The sequence below is a fragment of the Pantherophis guttatus genome, chromosome 14, assembly GCF_059756535.1.
Source record: "Pantherophis guttatus breed Tessera chromosome 14, ASM5975653v1, whole genome shotgun sequence".
NCBI classification, from domain to species: domain Eukaryota; kingdom Metazoa; phylum Chordata; class Lepidosauria; order Squamata; family Colubridae; genus Pantherophis; species Pantherophis guttatus.
In genome coordinates this window covers 840,975-861,623 of record NC_142076.1, presented here as the reverse complement: position 1 = coordinate 861,623, position 20,649 = coordinate 840,975, and the positions used below count along the sequence as shown (strand labels likewise).

Below are 20,649 nucleotides of genomic sequence, written 5' to 3'. Positions count from 1 at the left end.
CCAAGTATCAGCTTTGTATAGTTGTCCTCTTTGACTGTCCCACACCTAGCTGGTAAGAAAATACCAAGGTATTTAACCTTTTTTTTCTATCTGTAAGTCAATTTTCTCTGTCAATTCCTTTTTCTGTTTGTTGGTGAGATTTTTGATTAATATCTTGGTTTTATCTTTATTTATTTTCATCCCTGCCACCTCTCCATATTCCTCAATTTTCTTTATCAATTTAGGACCAGTTTCTATGGGTTCTTCTAATATAAACACTAAGTCATCAGCGAAAGCTTGGAGTTTGTACTTTTCATTTCTAATTTCCATTCCTTTTATCTCTGTATTTTGTCTTATGTTCTTCGTCAATACCTCTAATGTTAAAATAAATAATAATGGGGAGAGGGGACAATCTTGCCTTGTTCCTTTTTGTATACTAAATCTTTCTGTTACATCTCCATTAACCAATACTCTTGCATTCCGTTGAGTGTAAATTGCTGTAATTGTATTCCTAAATTTTCCATAAAATTCCATAAAATTTAATTGTTGCAACATAAATTGCCAATTTATATTGTTGAAAGCATTCTGCGCATCAGGAATATTAATGCTAGTTGTTTTTCATAATGTATTTCATAATATTCTAGTACATCCATGATTATTCTAACATTTTTTATTTGTCTTTTTGGTAAAAACCCATTTTGATCTGAATGAATGAATTCATTTAAAAAGTTTTTTAATCTTTCCGCAATTATTGATGCGAAGATTTTATAGTCTGCGTTTAGTAATGAAATTGGTCTATAGTTTTTAATTTGAGTTATATCTGAATCTTCTTTGGGGATCAGGGTAATATAGGCCTCTTTCTATGTGTTCGGAATTTTAGCTTCGATTAACACTTCATTGTATATTTCTAGCATCGATAGACTCAAGGTGTCTTCTAATTCTTTATATATTTCTACTGGTAGACCATCTGGTCCCGGGGTTTTATTATTTTTTGCTTTTTGATTGCGTTCATTAACTCTGCCATTGTTATTCTTTCCTCCAGCCTATTCTTAACCGTTTCTGAGATTTTAGATAAATTGGCTTTCTCCAGATATTGTATTAATCTCTCCTCTTCTATTTTATCAGCTTCGTATAATTTCTCATAAAAATCATGAACTATATCTCTTCTCTTTTCAAGTTGGCTATGTAATATGCCTTCCTTGTCCTTATCCAATTCTTCTTTTTTTCTTTTTTCAATCTATAGGCTAACTACCTTCCCAGTTTATTGGCATTTTCAAAGAAATTTTGCTTCGTTCTTTTTATTTGTTGTGCCAATTCCTCCTGTCCTGTAAGATTTAATTTGTGTTTAATCAGCTCCATTCTATGTCTTAAATCTATTCTTTGTGGCTCTTTTTGTGATTTTAATTAAAGTTCTTTATATTCTTCTTCCAGGGCCTTTTGATTTTGTTTCTTTTTTTTTTTTTCTGTGCCATATAGTTTATAGCTAATCCTCTTATAACTGCTTTGGCAGTATCTCACACATTCTGTAACGGAGTCTCTTCCTTTCTATTTTCTTTAAAAAAAGAACCCCAATTCTCTTTCCATCATCTGAATGAATTACTTCTCTTTTATTATTGATTGGTTTAAAGTCCACCTTGTTCTCTTCATTTGTCCCTTCCAACTAATTTTTAATGGGTTGTAGTCTGCCCATAAATTTGGTTCAATTTCAATCTCTTGTACATTTCCACATAATTCCGAATTCATCCAAATCATATCTATTCTGGACCATGATTTATGCATATTGGAATAGAATGTATATTGTTTTTTCCCCGGATTCATTTCTCTCCATGTGTCCAAAATAAATAATTCTTCTATCATTTTAATCAATGTTTCTGGTAAAGTCCTTCTAGTTTTTTTATTAATTTTACTACTTCTGTAGTCCAGTTCATTATTGACAATAGTGTTGAAATCTCCCAAGTGTGAAGTTTCACTGTGAAGTGTGAAGATATATTTTTTTTATTTATTTATTTATTTTTATTTGATTTGATTTGATTTGATTTCTATACCGCCCTACTCCCGAAGGACTCAGGGCGGTGCACAGCCAAAACAATAAAACACATACATACAAAATTTAAAAGTAGAATTAAAATCAAATTAAATAGTTTTGGCCCAGACAAATTAAAACCCCGAACTATTTAAAACCAATTTTAAAATTTGAATATATAAAATACTAAAAGATATTAATAAATTAAAAATCTTTTATAAAAGAGGGAGAAAATTAGGCCAGGCCCGCCTGGTGAAATAATAAGGTCTTTAGAGCGCGGCGGAAGGTGCGCAGATCCGGGATCCTCCGTATCTCCAGGGGGAGCTCGTTCCAGATAGTAGGTGCTATATTCATATTTCATATTTTATCTCTAGAATCTTTTTGTGAAGTTGTTTATAAAACTTCTCTTGTCCAGTATTTGGTGCATAAATAATTTTAAGGGTTTGCTTTTGATACAGAGTCACCTCCAACATCAAAATTCTCCCTCCTTCATCATTAAAAATTTGTTTGGCATTTATTGTTTTTCACATAAAGTACCACCCCTCTTTTTTTTTTTTTGGCTGTGGTATTGAATAGAATAGTTTTCCCAATTTAGAATATTCCAGTAATTTATATTGTTGTCTCTTAATGTACACTTCTTGAAGTGCTATTATATCTAATTTTAATTTCAGTAATTTAGATAAAGTCTTCCTTTTTGTTGGTGAATTCAGCCCATTAATATTGACTGATAACACCTTTATTTCTTCTTGCATTCAATTATTTATATCTAGGCTTTATAGTTCTAGTTGCTCTTACTTCTCTAGGTTTCTTTCTTATTATGGTGTTAATCTGACTAATTTTCAATATACTCTGGAGAGTTCTTTGCAGTTCTTTAAAAATTGAAAATTAATAAACAGAAGTTTACAGGAAACAGAATATATAAAGTGCCATTATACTGCTATTTTATTGTTGTGCAAATACTTAAAATTAATTCAAGAATATAGATTCACAGGAAAATGGTTTGGATGTTTTACTAGATCACCGGTTGAATGAGAGACAATGGTGTGGCATAGCTGCTAAAAAGCACTGTCTTGAGATTCTGTATTAACAGAAACTTAAACTCTAGATAATGGGAAGCAGTTCTACTGGACTCTGCTCTCCCTCAGCTCTCCTGTGGAATTCTGTGCCTGGTCTTGCTGTCAAAGTTGACAAACGAGCAAATTCAGAGAAGAGCTTTTCAAAAGGTGACTGGACCTATGAGGAACACTTTAAGAAGCTTTATATACAATATGTGTAGTCTGTGGATTTAGCAGATCCTGCATAGAAGGGAGGTTGGGGTTGGACTACCTGTCTTCTGTCCCTTCTAACTTTATGGTAAAAAATACCTGTGAAAAGGTGAGCATTTTAAGATTTGTACTGAAAATACAAATTGCAGGATGGTTCCAGAAACTGGTGCAGTGGAATAACTTTGGGGTGACCTCCCTTTCTATCACTGCCTCCATCTGAGACCAGCGTGGAGGAGCCCACAAGCACCCCATGCGCTGTATCTCTCTCTTGCAGCGATTATGAGTATCTCCGCGAACACTTCCGGGAGAAGCACTTCCTTTGCGAAGAAGGTCGGTGCAGCACCGAGCAGTTCACCCACGCCTTTCGGACCGAAATTGACTACAAAGCCCACAAGACGGCTTGTCACAGCAAAAACCGGGCTGAAGCCAGGCAGAATCGGCAGATTGACCTGCAGTTCAACTATGCCCCGAGACACCAGCGGAGAAACGAGAGTAGGTCGGGGCGGAAGGGAGGGCAGGGAGTCTCTGGCGGCTGCACCCCCACCGGGTGGAAGTGTCCTTTTGGGCATGGTTGGGCATTGTGGTTTTTCTGATGGGCTCTTTACTCTCTCACCATTCCTCATAGAATAGAGAAAATAGAGAATGCCTGTTCAGACAGACGTTTAGTGAAAAATGCCAAAAAGTTTTTCCAAATCTTAACTTTGCTGCTAGTCCTCCACTTACGATCACAATTGGGACCAGAATTTCCATCATAAGTAGTTGTGGTCATAAATGGGAACCAATTTTATGACAATTTTTACAGCTGTTGGTAAGTGAATCTTGTCATTGTTAAGCAAATCCAACTTCCACAATGAGTTTTATGCCAGAGATTGCAAAAAAAAGGTTGCAAGTTACAACTGTGGTGCAACTGGATGTAAATGTGAGCCGGTTGCCAAGCATCCAAACTGCGATCCTGGCACTCCAGAGGTGTCCTGTGTGCAAGTACAGACCGAAGGGCATTTTTTCCCAAGGCCATCGTAACAGTGGGGGGTTGCTTGGTTCTCCCCGGTTCTTGCAAACCGGTAGTGGAAATTTTGAGTAGTTCGGAGAACCAGTAAATACCACCTCTGCCTGGCCCCGCCCCCAATCTATTCACTGCCTCCCGAGTCCCAGCTGATCGGCTAGAAGGAAAAAATCAGGGCTCACTTCACAAAAAAGAGGGGAACAAAAACAAGACACCTTAGCTTTAAATTGAGAAGCCAAGAAGCCTCCTGACTGATTGTCTAGAACCGATCGGCTAGAATCGGCTCCTTGTAAACTGCTCAGTGGTGGTAGATTGGCAATTGAGGCCAAGCTGCCTGAAAGCGGTTTCCGATGCTCTTGGTGGTGGCAGAGCGGCAAAAAACTCTTTAAACTCTTGCCAAGGCACTTCAAAGGGCCACCCTACAGCTGATCAGCAGTAAAAGGCAGTGTGGTGCTAGACCAGTGCGCTCCAAAAACAAATAGGTAGATCGGAACACTCCAAAAACAAATAGGTAGACTCTGCAAGCAGTTAAAAGCCTGGTAGACCAGTACCTCTGCTAAATCCTAAATAATTGTTTGTCACATCAAACCACGCCCACAAAATAAGCCACGCCCACAGAACCGGTAGTAAAAAATTTTAGAACCCACCCTTGCATCGTAACTTTGAACCATCACTAAACAAATGGTCATACATCAAACACTGTCTGTAGTATTTCAAAAGTTCATGTTTCCATCCTGATGGGGTGACGGGTTTGCCTGGTGAAATTGGGGGTGCCAGGATGCCAATGTCTCCTGCGCTCCCCTCCGACTAGGATAAATACGTTAACTAACTTGACTTGCACATAGGGCAAGCCTAGAATTCAGCTTTCTTTTTTGAGATTGTTTTAGTGTTGTATTTGTGTTCCAGGTGTTGTGAGTGGTGAAGACTATGACGAAGTTGACCGGTATAACAGGCAGGTGAGAGGAAGCAGGTCAGGAGCCCGAGGTGGGCAGCAGAACAGGAGAGGCAGCTGGCGATACAAGAGGTAAGAGCCACAGTGGTTGGTTGGGGGTTTCCATTCAGATGGGCAAAGTGGGAAGGAGCTACTGGGCTTCAGCAGGCAGAGCCAGGCCAGGAGCTGCGCAGAGAGGAAGCTGGCAGTAAACGCTCCTCGCTTCTCATGGCATAATCCATTTTATCGTTTTTTGTTTTTGCCTTGTGCTCTATAAATTAACCTACAGCAATGCTTTCTTTAACGGAAAACCTACTTTAAATGATAGCTTCCCCTTCCAGTTTCTGGCCGTGCTTAATCATGACTGGTATTCAGGGCAAAATGAAGGGCGTGCCTAGCCACTTCTGAATGTTGTGAGCCCAACAAATACATCAATACATCAATACAAATACATTCTTTCCAAAGTCTCAATATCTTTTTGATAATAATGTGACCAAAACTTCCGGAGTGTTGGCTATTGCTGCTAGTTTAGTCATCAGCAGATTTGATGAGTTCCCCTCTATTCCCTCATTTATGAAGATATTGAAGAGTCCTGGGCTTAAGACAGAACCTTGGGTACCCACTGCTTATTTCCTCAAGAGCTACCCTTTATCTTCCTTGCATCAGATATGCAGACACTTGAGAGCAGGTTTCAAGAATTGTCAGGCACAAATAACCAAAAATATCCAATGAGTTCAAAGCACAGATGGTTTTATTATTGCTTTTGATACACAAGAATTTAGTCAACTAACGGTCAAGCCTAAATTGGTGCTAGATAAGAGTTGATGGAATTTGGGGGGAGGGGCTGGACTTGGGTTTCTTGTGGCAACCCAATGACTCTAAACTGATGACACATTTAACTCCACCTTCCAGCTCAGCTGGTTTTTCTCCTACAGAGATTTCCTTCTGTTTAATGCAAAGTGCTAGCAGCAATAGCAGCAGAAAGTAGAGAGCGTAGGTCCACATTAGCAAAATGCCAAACACAATCCAAAGCTTATCTGCAAAGAGATCCAGACAGCAGGCAGAAGTGTTGAGTCATAGACCAAGAGTCCAGACATTGGTGGGTAGTTGGCAGCTGGTCCAGGATGAGAGTGACAGGTGCAGGCACACAATCTAAATTAGATGGTTGTTTTCAGCGGGCTGCAGCTGGGCAACTGTTGCTGGGCCAGGACTTAAGGCCAGGACTGACCATGTCAGGTGAGACCTACTAAGTGCCTTTGCTGCTCTCGGTGTGGAGAGTAGCATGCTACGCTACAGGACTGAAGTCGCCTGGGATCAGGCTCCTGGTCATCTGGCAGCTGGATTGAGTCATTCGGGACAATTGCCAGCAGAGTCAGCTTCAGGGTCATCGCGGCTCCTTTTTCTCTCCTCCCCCCCCCCCACACACTCCCCAGGTCCTTGGAGTTTGAGCTGGGCTTGAGGCTGCATTTCAGGTGCATGTGGCCACAGCAGCTTTCTATATTTGGGTGGTTGGTGGGTCCCCAGTGCTAGCTATTATAAAAGGGCTTCTGGCCAGAGGATGTTATGGAGGCTGGTTGTTGGGTCTCCCAGCTGGGATTCAAAGGTGGGGAGATGTCTGGTTTCATAATTTCTTCCTGGTGTTATCCATCCCCTTCCCCATAACAGGTTGCCTTTCCTACATCTTGCCCACAGTATCTTAGCATTACTTGTTCCCCTTGTGGGAAATATGGGAAAGATCTCTCTGTGACCTCTCTTGGTTTTGTTGATTTGGAAAATTCTGCAGAGAGGAAGAAGACCGAGATGTTGCTGCAGCCGTTCGGGCCTCAGTAGCTGCCAAAAGGCAAGAAGAGAAAAACCGGGTGGAAGACAAAGGGGACAGCTGCCGTGCCAAGAAGGAAGATGCCAAAGATCCTGAGCCAACAGTCTCTAAGCGAGGGGTGAAGCCTTTATCCGAAGAACCAGGTGAGCCCTCGCTCTGTCCCCAAAAGCCGAACTGGGCTTTGTCTCAGACAGTGGGTTTCTTCATGTTGGTGAGATGATGGCCTTGCTGTCTCTTGCTGGAGTTCTTGGTGGCCTTTTGGTTAGATTGTGTTCTCTGTTTTTCCCAAGTTCCTAAGGAAGTGGCTCCCAAGGCTGCCTTAAGCAAAGATGACTTTCCTGCCATTGGCCTGCCAAGCGTGGATTCTGTGCAGAGGTGAGTCTTTGGTAGCGTGGAGAAATAAACTGGCCAAAATGTGAACAAGACCTTGCAGAAAGAGATCAGACTCCAGTCTTCAGAGGCCCCTTCAAGACACCTCTCCCTTCTCCAGTTGGGATGGTCCTTTGCTTGGTCCTCACAGACACCCCTGTTTCTCCCTCCAAACTGGCTCCGTTTCCTTATGCCAGCTTGAAGCTTCAGATCTGAATTGGGAGGCAAAGGTCAGTGTGTGCTGTAGGAAGCCTCCCTCTAGCCTTAGAGTCTTAATGCCAGCAATGGTGAGGCTGCTTCTGCTTACTCCTGCGGCTGTTGTGGGAAAGAGCTCGGCCTCTCGTGTTTTCAGGGCTGCCCCCCGAGACTAAAATTGCTGCTCTCTGGGAGTCCTCTGAACAATTGTGCCTTTAAAAAACAAGGCACGTGGAGTGTTTGCCTTGAAACCTTCAGTAGTCACCAATGTACTTGGTTCTAGACTGCCCTTCTGCTCTCTACCCTCCGAGCCCCGTCTGGCCTCAGCTGGGCTTGGAAGGAGTCTCTCACCCCCACCCCCACCGTGATTGGAATCACGGATGGGCACCATGGAATGGAATGGAATGGAATGGAATGGAATGGAATAAAAGAGAGTTGGAAAGGACAGAGTTGGAAGGGTCTTCTAGTCCAACCCCCTGCTTAGGCAGGAAACCCTACACCACTTCAGACACATGGTTATCCAACATCTTCTTTAAAACTTCCAGTGTTGGAGCATTCACGACTTCTGGAGGCAAGTTGTTCCACTGATTAATTGTTCTAACTTTCAGGAAATTTCTCCTTAGTTCTAAGTTGCTTCTCTCCTTGATTAGTTTCCACCCATTGCTTCTTGTCCTGCCTTCAGGTGCTTTGGAGAATAGATTGACTCCCTCTTCTTTGTGGCAGCCTCTGAGATATCATAATACTATCATGTCTCCCCTAGTCCTTCTTTTCATAAGACTAGACATATCCAGTTCCTGCAACCATTCTTCATATGCTTTAGCTTCCAGTCCCCTAATCATCTTTCTTGCTCTTCTCTGCACTCTTTCTAGAGTTTCAACATCTTTTTTACATCATGGCGACCAAAACTGAATGCAGTATTCCAAGTGTGGCCTTACCAAGGCATTATAAAGTGGTATTAACACTTCATGTGATCTTGATTCTATCCCTCTGTTTATGCAGCCTAGAATTGTGCTGGCTTTTTTAGCAGCTGCTGCACACTGCTGGCTCATATCTAAATGGTTGTCCACTAGGACTCCAAGATCCCTCTCACAGTTACTACTATTGAGCAAGGTACCACATATACAGTACCTGGGCATTTTGTTTTTCTTCCCTAAATGTAGACCCTTGCTTTTTTCACTGGTGAATTTCATTTTGTTAGATAGCACCCAGTGTTCAAGTCTGTCAAGATCCTTCTGTATCTTGAGCCTATTTTCTGGAGTGTTGGCTATTCCTGCCAGCTTGGTGTCATCTGCAAATTTGATGAGTTCCCCATCTATCCCCTCGTCCAACTCATTGATGAAGATGTTGAAGAGCACTGGGTCTAAAACAGAGCCCTGGGGTACTCCACTGCATACTTCCCTCCATGTAGATGCAGTTCCATTGAGGACTATACGTTGAGTGCGGTTGGTCAGCCAGTTACGAATCCATCTGGTGGTGATGCTGTCTAACCCACATTTTTCTGCTTTATCTAGTAGTAGGTTATTGGTCTGTCAAATGCCATACTGAAGTCCAAGTAAATTATATCAGAGTGGCAGAGAGAGGGGTTGTCCTGCATAAGATTTTTTTTTTTTTTAATTTGATTTATATGCCGGTCTTCTCCGGAGACCCAGGGCGGCTTACAATGTGTTAAGCAATAGCCTTCATACTTTTGTATATTTTATACAAAGTCAGCTTATTGCCCCCACAAACTGGGTCCTCATTTCACCTACCTTAGAAAGGATGGAAGGCTGAGTCAACCTTGAGCCTTGGAGAGATTCGAACCCTGCAGTAATTGCAGGCAGCTGTGTTAATAACAGGGTGCTTAGACCACTGTACCATCAAGGCTCTGTGCTTGATGATAAGTGCTTTCTCTTTCAGCGCATCTCAGTTGGCGCCAGTAAAACTTGATGAAGAGGACTTTCCCAGGCTCTCCTTCTCCTCTGCTCCACTTGTGGTCTCTGCCACTCTGCCCTTGTCGTACATGGCTACAGCCCAAAAGACGGGCTTTCAGGAGGAGGACTTCCCTGCCTTGGTCTCCAAAGTCCGACCAAGCAGTAGGATGGTGTCGACCCTCGCCTCGGCCTGGAGTGGTGGCTCCAGTAAGAACATGGCCCGAGCCATCACGGCCACAGCCAGCCAGCCGGCCAGAAAAGGGCCCCCTCCCAGCAGCAGCAAAGCAAGCAAAAAGAGCAAGGTGGTATTCCCTGGCAACTCTCAGGACAGCAGCGGCAGCGTATCCTCTCAGGAGATCCGTAGTGCGCCAACAATGGTGGATGTGTCCTCCTTGCTGGCAGCCTCCAACTCTCAGACTTTTGCCAAAGTGGGTAAGAAGAAGAAAGTTGGGACTGAGAAGCTGAGAACAGCCTCACCCTCCGTCTTGCAGGAGGTGCCAGCCGCCCCCCATTCTCTCGAGAAGGCAGACGATGCTGAGCAGCCCTCATCCGTCGCTGCCACTCCTGATCTTCCCAGCACATCTGCCACTCTGGTGAACGGTCACTCAGAAAAGCCCACACTGTCATGCAGGGCTTCCAAAGAGCCCCCTGGCCTTAAGAAGCCACCTGGAGGTGGCCAGTGCCTGTTGCCTCAGGAAGACTTTCCAGCCCTTGGGAATGCCGGGCCACCTCGGATGCCTCCACCCCCAGGTAAGGGCTGCGGTGCTCCTCAGTCCTAGGTTTGGGGAAGGGCCTGGGGAGCTGTAGGAAAGCAAAATGGCCGTTGAATCTGGCTTTGGGAAGCAAGATGGGTTGAGGACATTTGGCCCTTTCCTTAGCCCTTCATTGAGAGCTGGTCAGGCATGCAGTAGATGCAGCTGCTGGGTCAGGCTTTGACCCTTCACTCCGGGTCATCTGCTCCTCCAGATCATCTGCCTGGGATCCATTTAGCAGGAGTCGCCCTGGGATCTTGCCACATGGCTCAGACATTGTCCACCACTGAATTGCATATGCTTCTTACACCTCTTGGCTTTATAAAAGCTTTACTGAAGTGGGATTAGGATTAGGGTGGATGGGGGGGTAGGACTCAACAAGAGCAAGAGTGGTGATTAATAGGCACCTGCGGGGGCCGTCAGCGTCTGCTCTAACTGCTGTCTAACTTTCTCCCTCCTGTTTTTTAGGTTTCAATTCTGTGGTGCTACTTAACAGCCCCCCACCCCCTCCTGGGCTGTCGGTGCCTCCTAGTAAGCCACCCCCTGGCTTCACTCCCATTCCAACCACCAGTACTTCAGAAAATGCCCCAGCTCCAGTGAAAGAGTAAGTGTGAGAGTAGCCCTTCTGGGTACCTGGTGCTTTCTGCCTCTACCGAACAGCCCCAGTGCCCGTTTTCCTGGTCTCAGGTGGTGGTGCCAGGAAGGAAGGCCCTTGGGGCCTTAACGGGAGAGGCTCTCCCCAGGAGGATCAGACTGGGGTTTCTGCTCAAGGTGGTAGAGATTATATTTATGCTTGTCCGTTTTATATTTATACTTAACAGCTTAAACAGCTGTTGCTAATATTTTGCAGCCAATTTCATATTAAAATTATTCAATTTCAAAACAATATCAAAACAGATGATAAGAGAGCAAGGAGGCTTCCTTGAATTTTGAGGACATGGACAGATCTCAGATTTTTCTTAGAACAGAATAATTATTTATAATAATAATAATTTTTGTCAACAGCATGCAAGTGGTTTGCCATTGCAGCCTTCTACAACTTCCTGGTCTTAGCCTGTAGCCTTGGAATTTCTGTGTGGTCTCCCATCCAAGTACCAGTTTGCTTCACTTGTCACCTGCAGAGAGTTTCTCTCTCTATGTCTACATGTCATGATGTACCAATTGGCACGTCCTCAAAACAAATCCATAGTTTTTTGGGAGATGTGTGACAATAGGTGCACGAGTTGGTGGACAAGTGCCACAAGGCTTCCTTGCTGCACTCCAAGTCACCATTTGAGTTTCAAATCTTCCATAACTCTAACTTTTTGTGCCTGTTTTTGTCACATTCTACAATGAGGATACAAGTCATTAAAATCTGCTCTTATTTTCTGAAGCAAACTTCCCCTTTCTAATAATGGGTTAGAGGGATCTGTGATAACCGGGGTGGGAGGGTGGGGATATTGCACAACAAGAGTCCTGAGCGCCCCTCCCCCCCCAAAAAGTAAGGCCCTTTGCAGCAGAATGTTGACGAGTCCTGGCTGTGTGGTTGTTTGGACACGCTTCTGTCTGAAATGCTTGGATTCTGACCCTGGGCAAGTGGTGGCCTCTTCTACCTCTAGGAATCCTTGATTCTGGACTCTGGCATCCGGTTTAGGGATTTCTGACGGGGATATTCATCACAGTTTCATAGAACAACAGCAATAGATCACCTGGCGCTTCTTTTTGTAGATAGCTACGTTTTTCTTTTTCTGAAAACAGGCCCAAACTCTGTCAGGGACCCTATCTGATCCTGGAAAACTTCCAGCAACGGAACATCCAGCTAATTCAGTCAATCAGAGAATTTCTTCAAGAAGATGAATCTCAGTTCAACAAATTTAAGACGTATTCGGGACAGTTCAGGCAGGTGAGTAGCCAGGAAATTAATTTTCCAGTAATTTCGTGGCAACAGTTGACGCATGTGGGGTTTTCCCCAGAATCTGTCTTTAGGTGAACATTTCTTTGTGGGAAACTATTCATTATTGTTGATAGAAGTGAGACTGACATAGTGATCAACCAGCCAGCTCTCTGGTTAAACAGGAATATTGCTTTTCAAACAGGCTAACTGACCGATCTCCTTGGGGACTTGGCATTAGCCTCAGAAACAGGGCGAGAGCTTGTTGTGCCTCAGCAGAAGACTCTGGGGGGAAGTGGGACTTTTGCCTTTGATCCTGAGTAGGATCTGTAAGTGAGAATCGGATCTTCCTGCTGCGAGGAGGAGCCATGCTTTAAAGCAAGGCCTGACAGGAGGCATGCAGTTCTCCGTGGCGTGGGTGACAGCAGGGAGGACTTCTCCCAAGCGAGCCTTTCTCCACACTCAGGAGATGATGCCCCTTAACCTCAAGAGGAGACAGAGGATGACAGCTACTGGGGTTTCTTGGATCTGATCACTAAGGTAGAAACTAGGGATCAGCCCAGAAGTGATGCTTAAAACTAAGAGGCACCCTAAATAGGACTGTCATTTCAGAACCTGCTACCTGCTATCTGTTGTTTTTATCTGCTTCTGCTTCATTAAAAAAAAATAGTGATGATGTGCTTCAGATTTATTAATTACTTAGTAAGTAGATGAGAGTTGAAACCTTGACATCCCTAACAAACTGCAGTTGGGGGATGATCTGGCTCTTCCTGAGTTCAATACATAATAGGTTCCAGAAGCTCTCAGAATTGAGGCTGTGGTCCAACATGAGCACTCTGATTACAGAGAGGATCGGAAAGCTTTTTTGGTTGCTTTTAGTGCCTTTGACTGCTTTGTTTGCTTCTTAGCCTTGTCTTCCTGACATTGTATTTCAAGAAATGGCTGAAGTTTTCATGGTAAAGTATCTGCCCTGATCCTGGCCAAGACCCAGCACACAGAGACGAATGGCTGTCTAACCTACAGGAGCCTCATCATCTTGGTTGCTCTTTGGACTCTTTCTAGGGGCTCAGCATCTTTTTTGTATTGTGGTGCCCAGAGCTATTCCAACTGTGGTCTCACCAGCGCAGCATAAAGCAGCACTAACACTTATCATGATCTTGATTCTGTCCCTCTATTAATGCAGCTCAGGTGACTGCATTAACTTTTTTGGCAGCTGCAGTAACAGCTGGCCACTAGGACTCCTAGATTGCTGTTGTGCCAGGTACCGTCTATTCTATACCTGCACATTGGTTTTTCTTGCCAAAGTATAAAACCTTCCTTTTTACACCACTGAATTGCATTGAGTTGGATCGGGCCCAGTGTTCACGTCTTCTAAAGTGTTGGCAATTCCTCCCCCCAGCTTAGTGTTATCTACAAATTTGATGAGTTCTGTTCCCTTGCTTTCTCCTGCTGGAATTGCCAAATCCTTATGCAAAGTAGGAGAAGGATCGGTTCCTGGATGACTTCCTTGGAGAAAAAACTTCCGTGGGATCTCTTCTTCATTCTTGCACATGTTTGTGATCTAATATGTTTGTGCCACCCACAGATCTGAGCTTCCAGTTTGTGTCAACTCCAATTCAGGCTTAGCTTTTTTCATTTCTTTTTCCTGACTGTCCAATTTCTCTTCCTAGGGTCTGATTTCAGCAGAGCAGTACTACAAAAGCTGCCAGGAGCTCTTGGGTGAGAACTTCAAGAAGATCTTCAATGAGCTCTTGGTCCTCCTGCCAGACACAGCCAAGCAACAGGAACTGCTCTCTGCATATCAGGACTTGAAGGGCAAAGCTCCAGCTGGCTCCTCCCCGCCCTCCTCCTTGACCTGGTCCAAGAAGAACCGAAAGGGGGTCTGGCACACAGAGCCGCCTTCTGACCTTGACTGCTGCGTCTGCCCCACTTGCCAGCAGGTGCTGACCCAGCAGGACCTCGTTTCTCACCAAGCCCTGCACCTGGAGGAGGATGAGTTCCCTTCCTTGCAGGCCATTAGCCGGATCATCAGCTAGCTGTCCCAGGTGACCAATAAAGTTAGTCTCCCTCTGAAAAGTGGCTCTTCTCAGGCAGGTTCTCTACCCAGGGGAGAGGAGCCAGCTGTGTGTGTGGGCCAAAGGGCCTTGGGACCTGAGGAAGAAAAGCAGGGGGAATTAAATGGTGACAGACCAAAGGAAGCCATAGCTGTTATCAAAACCTGGGGGCAGTCCTTCTCCCTTGCAGAATAGGATGGAGCAGCAGGGTGATGGGCCTTAACTCCTGGCTGGCCACAGAGGGCTGCAGCTGTTTTCTGAAGAGGGGAAGGTTGGGCTTGGCTGCTGGGAAATAACGGAGAGCGGCTCACAGGGTTTGTCCCAAAGGATTCCAGAAGATGGGAGAGACAGGATCGGGCAAAGAATGCTGCGGGGCCTTTCTCTATCCTTCTTTCCCTCGTTCTTCACAGTGTTTTGCAGAGAGGACTTTGCGGCTTGTCCCAGCAGGGAAGAGTCCTCAGGCAGAAGAGTTGCCCAAGAACTCAGAATCTGTTTCTCTCAAGTTGTTTCTAAAGGAAACCTTGGCTTTTTCCTTTTGTTCTGTTAGACTTGCATGCAGGGGAAAAGGTACCATTCAGCGCTTTCTTTACTTCTCACTGTAAGTGTGGGTTTCTGTCCAGTGATGTGAGTTCAGTTATTTCCATGGTCTTGAGTGGTCGTGGCTCATTAAACGCTGCTCAGCAGTGACCCATTCCTGATGCCTAAGTGCCATCCTGGCATGTTCTTGAAAAGGGCTGCTTGCTTGGATCTCTGCCCCAGTGACTTTGGATGCCCAGGGTGTTGCCAGCTGCTATCCATGAGTTCTGTCCTCTTCTCCAGATCATCTCCAGCAGCAGAGTTGAGTTGCTTCCACAGAAAGGTTCTTGAGACTGTAAAGTTGGTCAGAGCCACCACTAGCTTTTTACATTCAACAGTAGACATTATAAATATGATTTACAATTATCTGTGTTTTTTCTCTCCCCTCTCCCCCCTCTCTTTCTCTCTCTCTCTCATACACACACACTGCCACATGTGAGTATTCAAGACCTAGCACAGGCCCCTTGAATTTTCATTTTGTGTACATGTGTATGTATGTGGCATATAATTGGATTGTGCTTCTTCCCACTGCCTCTATTTAAAGGGGGAGACGACAGAAACCTTTGATGTGTCTTGCAAAGCAAAACTGAGTATAATCTACAGATCTGCCACATTCATTTTTGTGGGCTGTCTTTAATTGCTGAGGATTTGGTGTTGCAGCCCCTCAATTTTCAAGAGCAAAAATGGGCTATTAGTGTTTTTTAAAGTCACTATTTGCAGAGCATTTTGCTGTATCAAGTTGGCCATTGAGTTCAAAACTGAAATGAACGTTCTTTTATGTTGGCAATGCTTGTAAGAAGACCTGTAGCCTCAATCTCAGACAAGTTTATTTTGTCATTAGACAAAGTTCAATTTACTGTTTCTGGGTCTTAAAATTTGTGCTTTTCAGCCAGCTTTTTTCAATTATTTCCACATTTTTCAGTGCAAGTATAATAGAATGTAGGGCTCCTTTCAACTTCAGCCCAGGCATGGGAGTGCAAATCGGTTCAAGGAAGTCCTTTTACCTAGCATATTCATGGATCATCTTCGCCCATCCCCACCCCCACATTGGGCCTGTTCCTACTGGTGGGGACATCGCCTTTTCTCACTTCCTGAATGCCCTGCAGTGAGACCTTGTATGGGCCCTGAAGATTCTGTGGGGCTGCTTTTTGCCCCAAGTTCCTGCTTCTTTGAGGATCTCCCTTGAAAGTAATGACTCATGTTGTAGAGTTTTACAGTTTGAGCAGGAAGACAAAGAAGCTGCTGCTTCACTGCACCCCCCCCCCCAATTCGGTTTGACTGGGGCTCCTTGATCCATGAGAATAAGACTCATCAGGTCTCAGGCTGGGTAGGATAGCTGCTCCCGCTCAGTTGCCTGGCATCCAGGAATGCTTTTGCCATGGGTGACATAAAAGAAGCACTGTTGGCAATGCTGTCCTGCCCTCCTGAGAGGATGGCTCTCAATAAGTCTGCACCAGCTGTTTGGATCACCCCATGGCCTCCCTTCCCCAGGAACATTTTGACAAGTTTCAGGCTCTTCCTTTTAAGCTCTTTATTGGAAAATAAGTTGTAATTGCAACACCAACAGTTAAATTAGCACAATCACAGACTAATCTGTTGTTCAAAATGTATACCTATAATTATATACATAAGAATGTAAACATTAAAAAAAATTCACATGGTCCACTTTTCTGTCACAGTGCATGTTGGATTACTTACAGTGGCAACTTTTTTCCTGCTGTTGATGATAAATGGAAGCCTCTTCGAACTCTGAATTAACCTTGACAAGAAACAAGGAGAAGCCAAAATGGCATTGCAGCAATTCCAGACTTTTCTCTCTTGTACAGGGATCGCTCCCCTCCAACCAGGCCTCTGCCAGTTGTGGTCGTTTGGCAGGACACAAAATGGTTGCTGGGGTTAAGGGGAACTGGAACCTACTGCAGGTAGGAATCCTGTCTGGGGAAATTGGCCGCCTGCTCTGCATTAAATGAGGGACTCCTCAGGCAAAACAAGGTTTTCTTGCTTGGGCAAGAGAAGGCCAAAGTGCTGGGCCATGAAAAGGGAGGCCTTTTGCAGCTGGGATTGATCTAAAGGGAGAATTAACCGGTTTCTGCTTCTGCAGCATTAACAACACAATGTCATCCTTGAAATGCCAACTTGCCGCTTGCTGGGATGTAAAAGGGGCTGCTGGGTGGGCTGAGGCTGCTGCTCGGGAGACTTCCAGCTGCCCCAAAAGGCTCCAGTTCAAGCTGTATTGGCCTTGGGGCACCTGTGTCCCTGCCTGGAACTCCACAGGAACCACCTCCCCGTCTGAAGTGGTGATGGTTTGTGTCGTCATGCCCCTCCATCCCTGCAGTGCTCTGGGACAATTGCAGGTTGAGATAGAGCTGGAAAAAAGCAAAGGAAGAAAGGCCGATGGCAGGGGTCCTTGGATTGCGTTTGGGATCTTTTCTGCAGAAGGAAAGCAGCAGGAGAGGATGGGTACTGTTTTGGCAGTGTGTAAATGTACGCATGGGATTTTGTCTTGGAATTCAAAGACAGAAGAGTGAAAAGGAGTAGGAAATGAATTCAAAAAAGGAAGGGATATGCAGCCCTGGCCACATCTATCCATGGAGGACTGAACGGGGAGTGAAGAAAATACTTGCAGGTGAGCTGCTCTTATGGCCTCCAGGACCTGCAGCTGTGGACCTGGCTGGGGCCAAGAGCATCATGGAGGGTTTGGGTCTGGCTCTGCTCCCCTATCACCCAAAAAGCTTAGCCTACTACTTGTCTTGTGGGTCGTCCTGCTTAGGCGGCATTTGTGTGGCTTGTATGGCTGCTTCAGCTGTGGAGGCAGACCCTGCCCCTCTCACACCTTTGACGGTGGGCAAAGGCCACATGACGGGTGTAAAGCCTGATTCTGGGCAGGGTGGAAACCTTTTGGCTTCCCAAGAGCAAATCGGGTGCACTGGAGCTCTCATTTTAGAACATTATTTGGGAAAGTTATAACAGCCCCACAAAAGAGTTTTGGAACTGGGACAATCCTAACATAACAGATTATATTTGCAGGGGGGTCGGTGGGTGGGTGGGTAGGAAGTTGTTCAGGATGAAGCCCCCAGTGAGAAAAAACTGCCATTTTCACCACAGCTAAGGAAAGGATTGCCACAGAATGCAACATGGCTGCTCTGACCCATTTGCTACAAGTTTGTGCTGAGGAATTGTGCCTTGATGTCGTCAGCCGCTTGGCCCTTGACGGGCGTGGGGAGGGGGATCCGGAGCTCCCACACTTCCAGCCCACCAGCAGCCGCTTCCAGTGCAGTGCCGGCCCAGCCACCAACTTGGGGTGATCTTGCTCCGTCCCCCTGAGCCAGAATTGGGCTGAAGTGGGCGCAGCGGAGCTTCTGGCTTGAGCCAAGGCCGATACTTTGGGTTAGGCTGGTTCCGCTGCTGCACACGCACACACAACACCCGTCTATTTTAGTCCATTCCGCTTTCAGTGCCAGCCTGAGTTGTGAACGCTGCATGGCACATTGACACAGCTTTGTCCAAGCCACCGAACTGCTTCCCGCCTCTCCCCTTAAGCTCAGGAGGCTGAAAGGAAGGAAATACATGCGTAGGCAGCACGTGCATACATTCAGAACGGTAATCTATAGCACATTAACAGTGACCAAGACGTTTCTACCACTCTGACAGAACATAATCGCCCGTTTTTTCTTTTTTTTTCCTTACAGTTAGCACAAGGGTAGTTTGAAAAGGGTTTCTTTATAGTTAGGAAAAAAGTATACTACTGAACAGACATTTATTTCACACGTACAATCGAGAGAAACATTTAAATATTTAATAATTCTGCTTCTGAGACTGCTGCTGAATCTGCAGGGTTTCTTCCTAAAATGCTGAAACACAAGTTTTGTGGGCTGCTAATGTCGCAGTGTTCTCTCTAAGGAAAATACTGTATTGCTTCAATTCTACCCTGTTTTAAAAACATCTTCAGTCTTGCACTGTTTTTGAACTGCCAAGGCTGACTTGATCACCTTACAAAATCAAATCTGGTGTGTTTTAAGGCTGAAATACGACCATGGCCATTTTAACAGTCTCTGAAAATTTAGTGTATTGGTTATTTACTATTTCTGTTTGGTTTCTGCCTTTCCTGCTCCAAGATATCTGAGGCAGCTAAAATATACATTATCCCACTTTCATGTTTTCTTGCACTTGGAAAAGTCTACATTTAGATCTTTAAAAGAATACTGGGACACCTGTCTCTGCAGGAGGATCCTGAGACCACGGTCCCCTATTGCAGCTGAAATTATTTAGAATAATTTCTTTTTCCTATAAAAAACTGTTTCCATTATCTTTGTTTTATATCACCTCAGTCACCTCAAACCCAAAACCCATGTTTTGTTGCCTTCAGTATTTCTGGTCCTTTATGGGGGGATTATATTATGAATATTTTTGCTTTTGAAACTTAAGGATCTCACTGTCCCTATGAAACAGTTACTTGAGTTGCAAAGGAAAGAGAGAATTTTCTCAATGTTATAATGCTTATTATGCCAACACGGATATTTGTTTCAGAGGAAAGTATAGGTAGCCTCAACATGAGACATGGCTATTTTAAAGGGGTGGCAGGAACAACATTTTGGTCTCATTCATGTTGAAAAAGAGCATGCCAAATGTCAGTAATCTTTACCCCAATATCTGAGGGCCACCCAGTGTGTGGAATCAAGACTCCACTGTTGTCTTTGTGTATCCTCCCAACTTTCCCTCCCCTTTCTGATTTCTCAAAAAGAAAGATGGTTCTTCAAAGAAGAGGAGCCACCAAATCTTGAGATGGCACCTAAGTTGGCCAAATGCTACATTTCTTGCTGTTGAAGGACTTCTATTGGTTTGATTCCTGTCTGGAATAAGGTTTAGCTTTTTAAGTGCACAATTTAAACAACAAAGTGTCCTGGAATACCAGAAACACATGTGCAGCATATATATACACATTTATTGTCCCAAGTATAGCACTTATATACACCCAACTGTACATCAGAGAAGATATTAGAATAGACAGCTATTCTTTCTGGTACTTTAATTTGGCACATTCCTTTTTAACTTAGTTCTAAGTTCTTTCTAGGAGTAAAGAAAATGGAAAAGGAGGGAAAGAGAAGACAGTGACTTCTAAGGGTATCTGGGAGAACTATTTTTTTGGATTACCTTGGAAGTACTTGAAGTACTAGCTGGCCAGGAGAGATGGGCACTCTATCTGGCTGGCCCCTTGGGTATTCATGACACCTACAAACAAGGAATAGGGCTTTGATCATCTTGTTGGGGGGGGCACCCACACCTCTCCAGCGCCCCTGTGTCTTGCCAGGTTTTGTGTGCACTTGCAGCCAAGTGTCACATGAGTAAACGCCACTGTAGTCAGGGAAATGGGAGTTACAGCTTTTCTAGAGTTTCCTGCTTAGAGGGAACACTGTTGCCCTTCTCTTTCTTTTTAATATAAAAATATCCTTGGACAGATAAGACAAGAACCACTGTACAGAATTCACTGCACCATTAGCTAAGAGTAAGTTTAACCCAGCACATAACTCTCCACATGTAAAAAAAAAAAAAAAAAAAAAGGAAAGTACTTTTGAATACACTTGCAACCAATCTGTTGACTATACTTGCACCTTGTGGTATGTCAGCCCATTTTTCTGGGTCTGGTTTCGGTTTGCTCTGAAACCCCGTTTGGGAGAGGGTCACCTGCCCTTTCAGTAAGCTGGCACCTGGTAACCTTTGGGGCTGGTGTTCAGGGTGTCGGAGAATGGTGGGCTCTGATAGGTTTCTGTGCTTTCGATGCCACTGCTAGTGGGAGGGTGTCCCGGATATCCTGTCATGGGATCGGGGCCAAACTGATCCGTGGCAAAGAGAGACATGTCAGTCCCCATCCGGTATCTTTGGAGGGCTTTTACAGTCAGGGCAAC

General features: G+C 44.6%; 2 protein-coding genes across 5 annotated transcripts in view; one reads left to right on the top strand and one right to left on the bottom strand.

The window, feature by feature from the left end:
- The window catches only part of ZNF598 (zinc finger protein 598, E3 ubiquitin ligase), a 27,628-nt gene extending 11,219 nt beyond the window's left edge, over positions 1-16,409 (top strand). For all 3 annotated transcript variants that reach the window (XM_087878806.1, XM_034420662.3, XM_034420663.3), the window contains 8 exons: positions 3,542-3,759; positions 5,177-5,294; positions 6,985-7,163; positions 7,311-7,395; positions 9,481-10,244; positions 10,715-10,850; positions 11,984-12,128; positions 13,787-16,409. In XM_087878806.1, the coding sequence (XP_087734932.1) occupies positions 3,542-3,759; positions 5,177-5,294; positions 6,985-7,163; positions 7,311-7,395; positions 9,481-10,244; positions 10,715-10,850; positions 11,984-12,128; positions 13,787-14,152 (2,011 nt within the window). In that variant the 3' untranslated portion in view covers positions 14,153-16,409. The remainder of the gene's footprint in view (positions 1-3,541; positions 3,760-5,176; positions 5,295-6,984; positions 7,164-7,310; positions 7,396-9,480; positions 10,245-10,714; positions 10,851-11,983; positions 12,129-13,786) is intronic.
- The window catches only part of SYNGR3 (synaptogyrin 3), a 34,809-nt gene continuing 30,422 nt past the window's right edge, over positions 16,263-20,649 (bottom strand). Inside the window, exon 4 of one of the 2 annotated variants that reach the window (XM_034420664.3) lies at positions 16,263-20,649. In XM_034420664.3, coding sequence (XP_034276555.1) covers positions 20,437-20,649 — 213 coding nt within the window. In that variant the 3' untranslated portion in view covers positions 16,263-20,436. The other variant, XM_087878807.1, reaches the window with a different exon arrangement.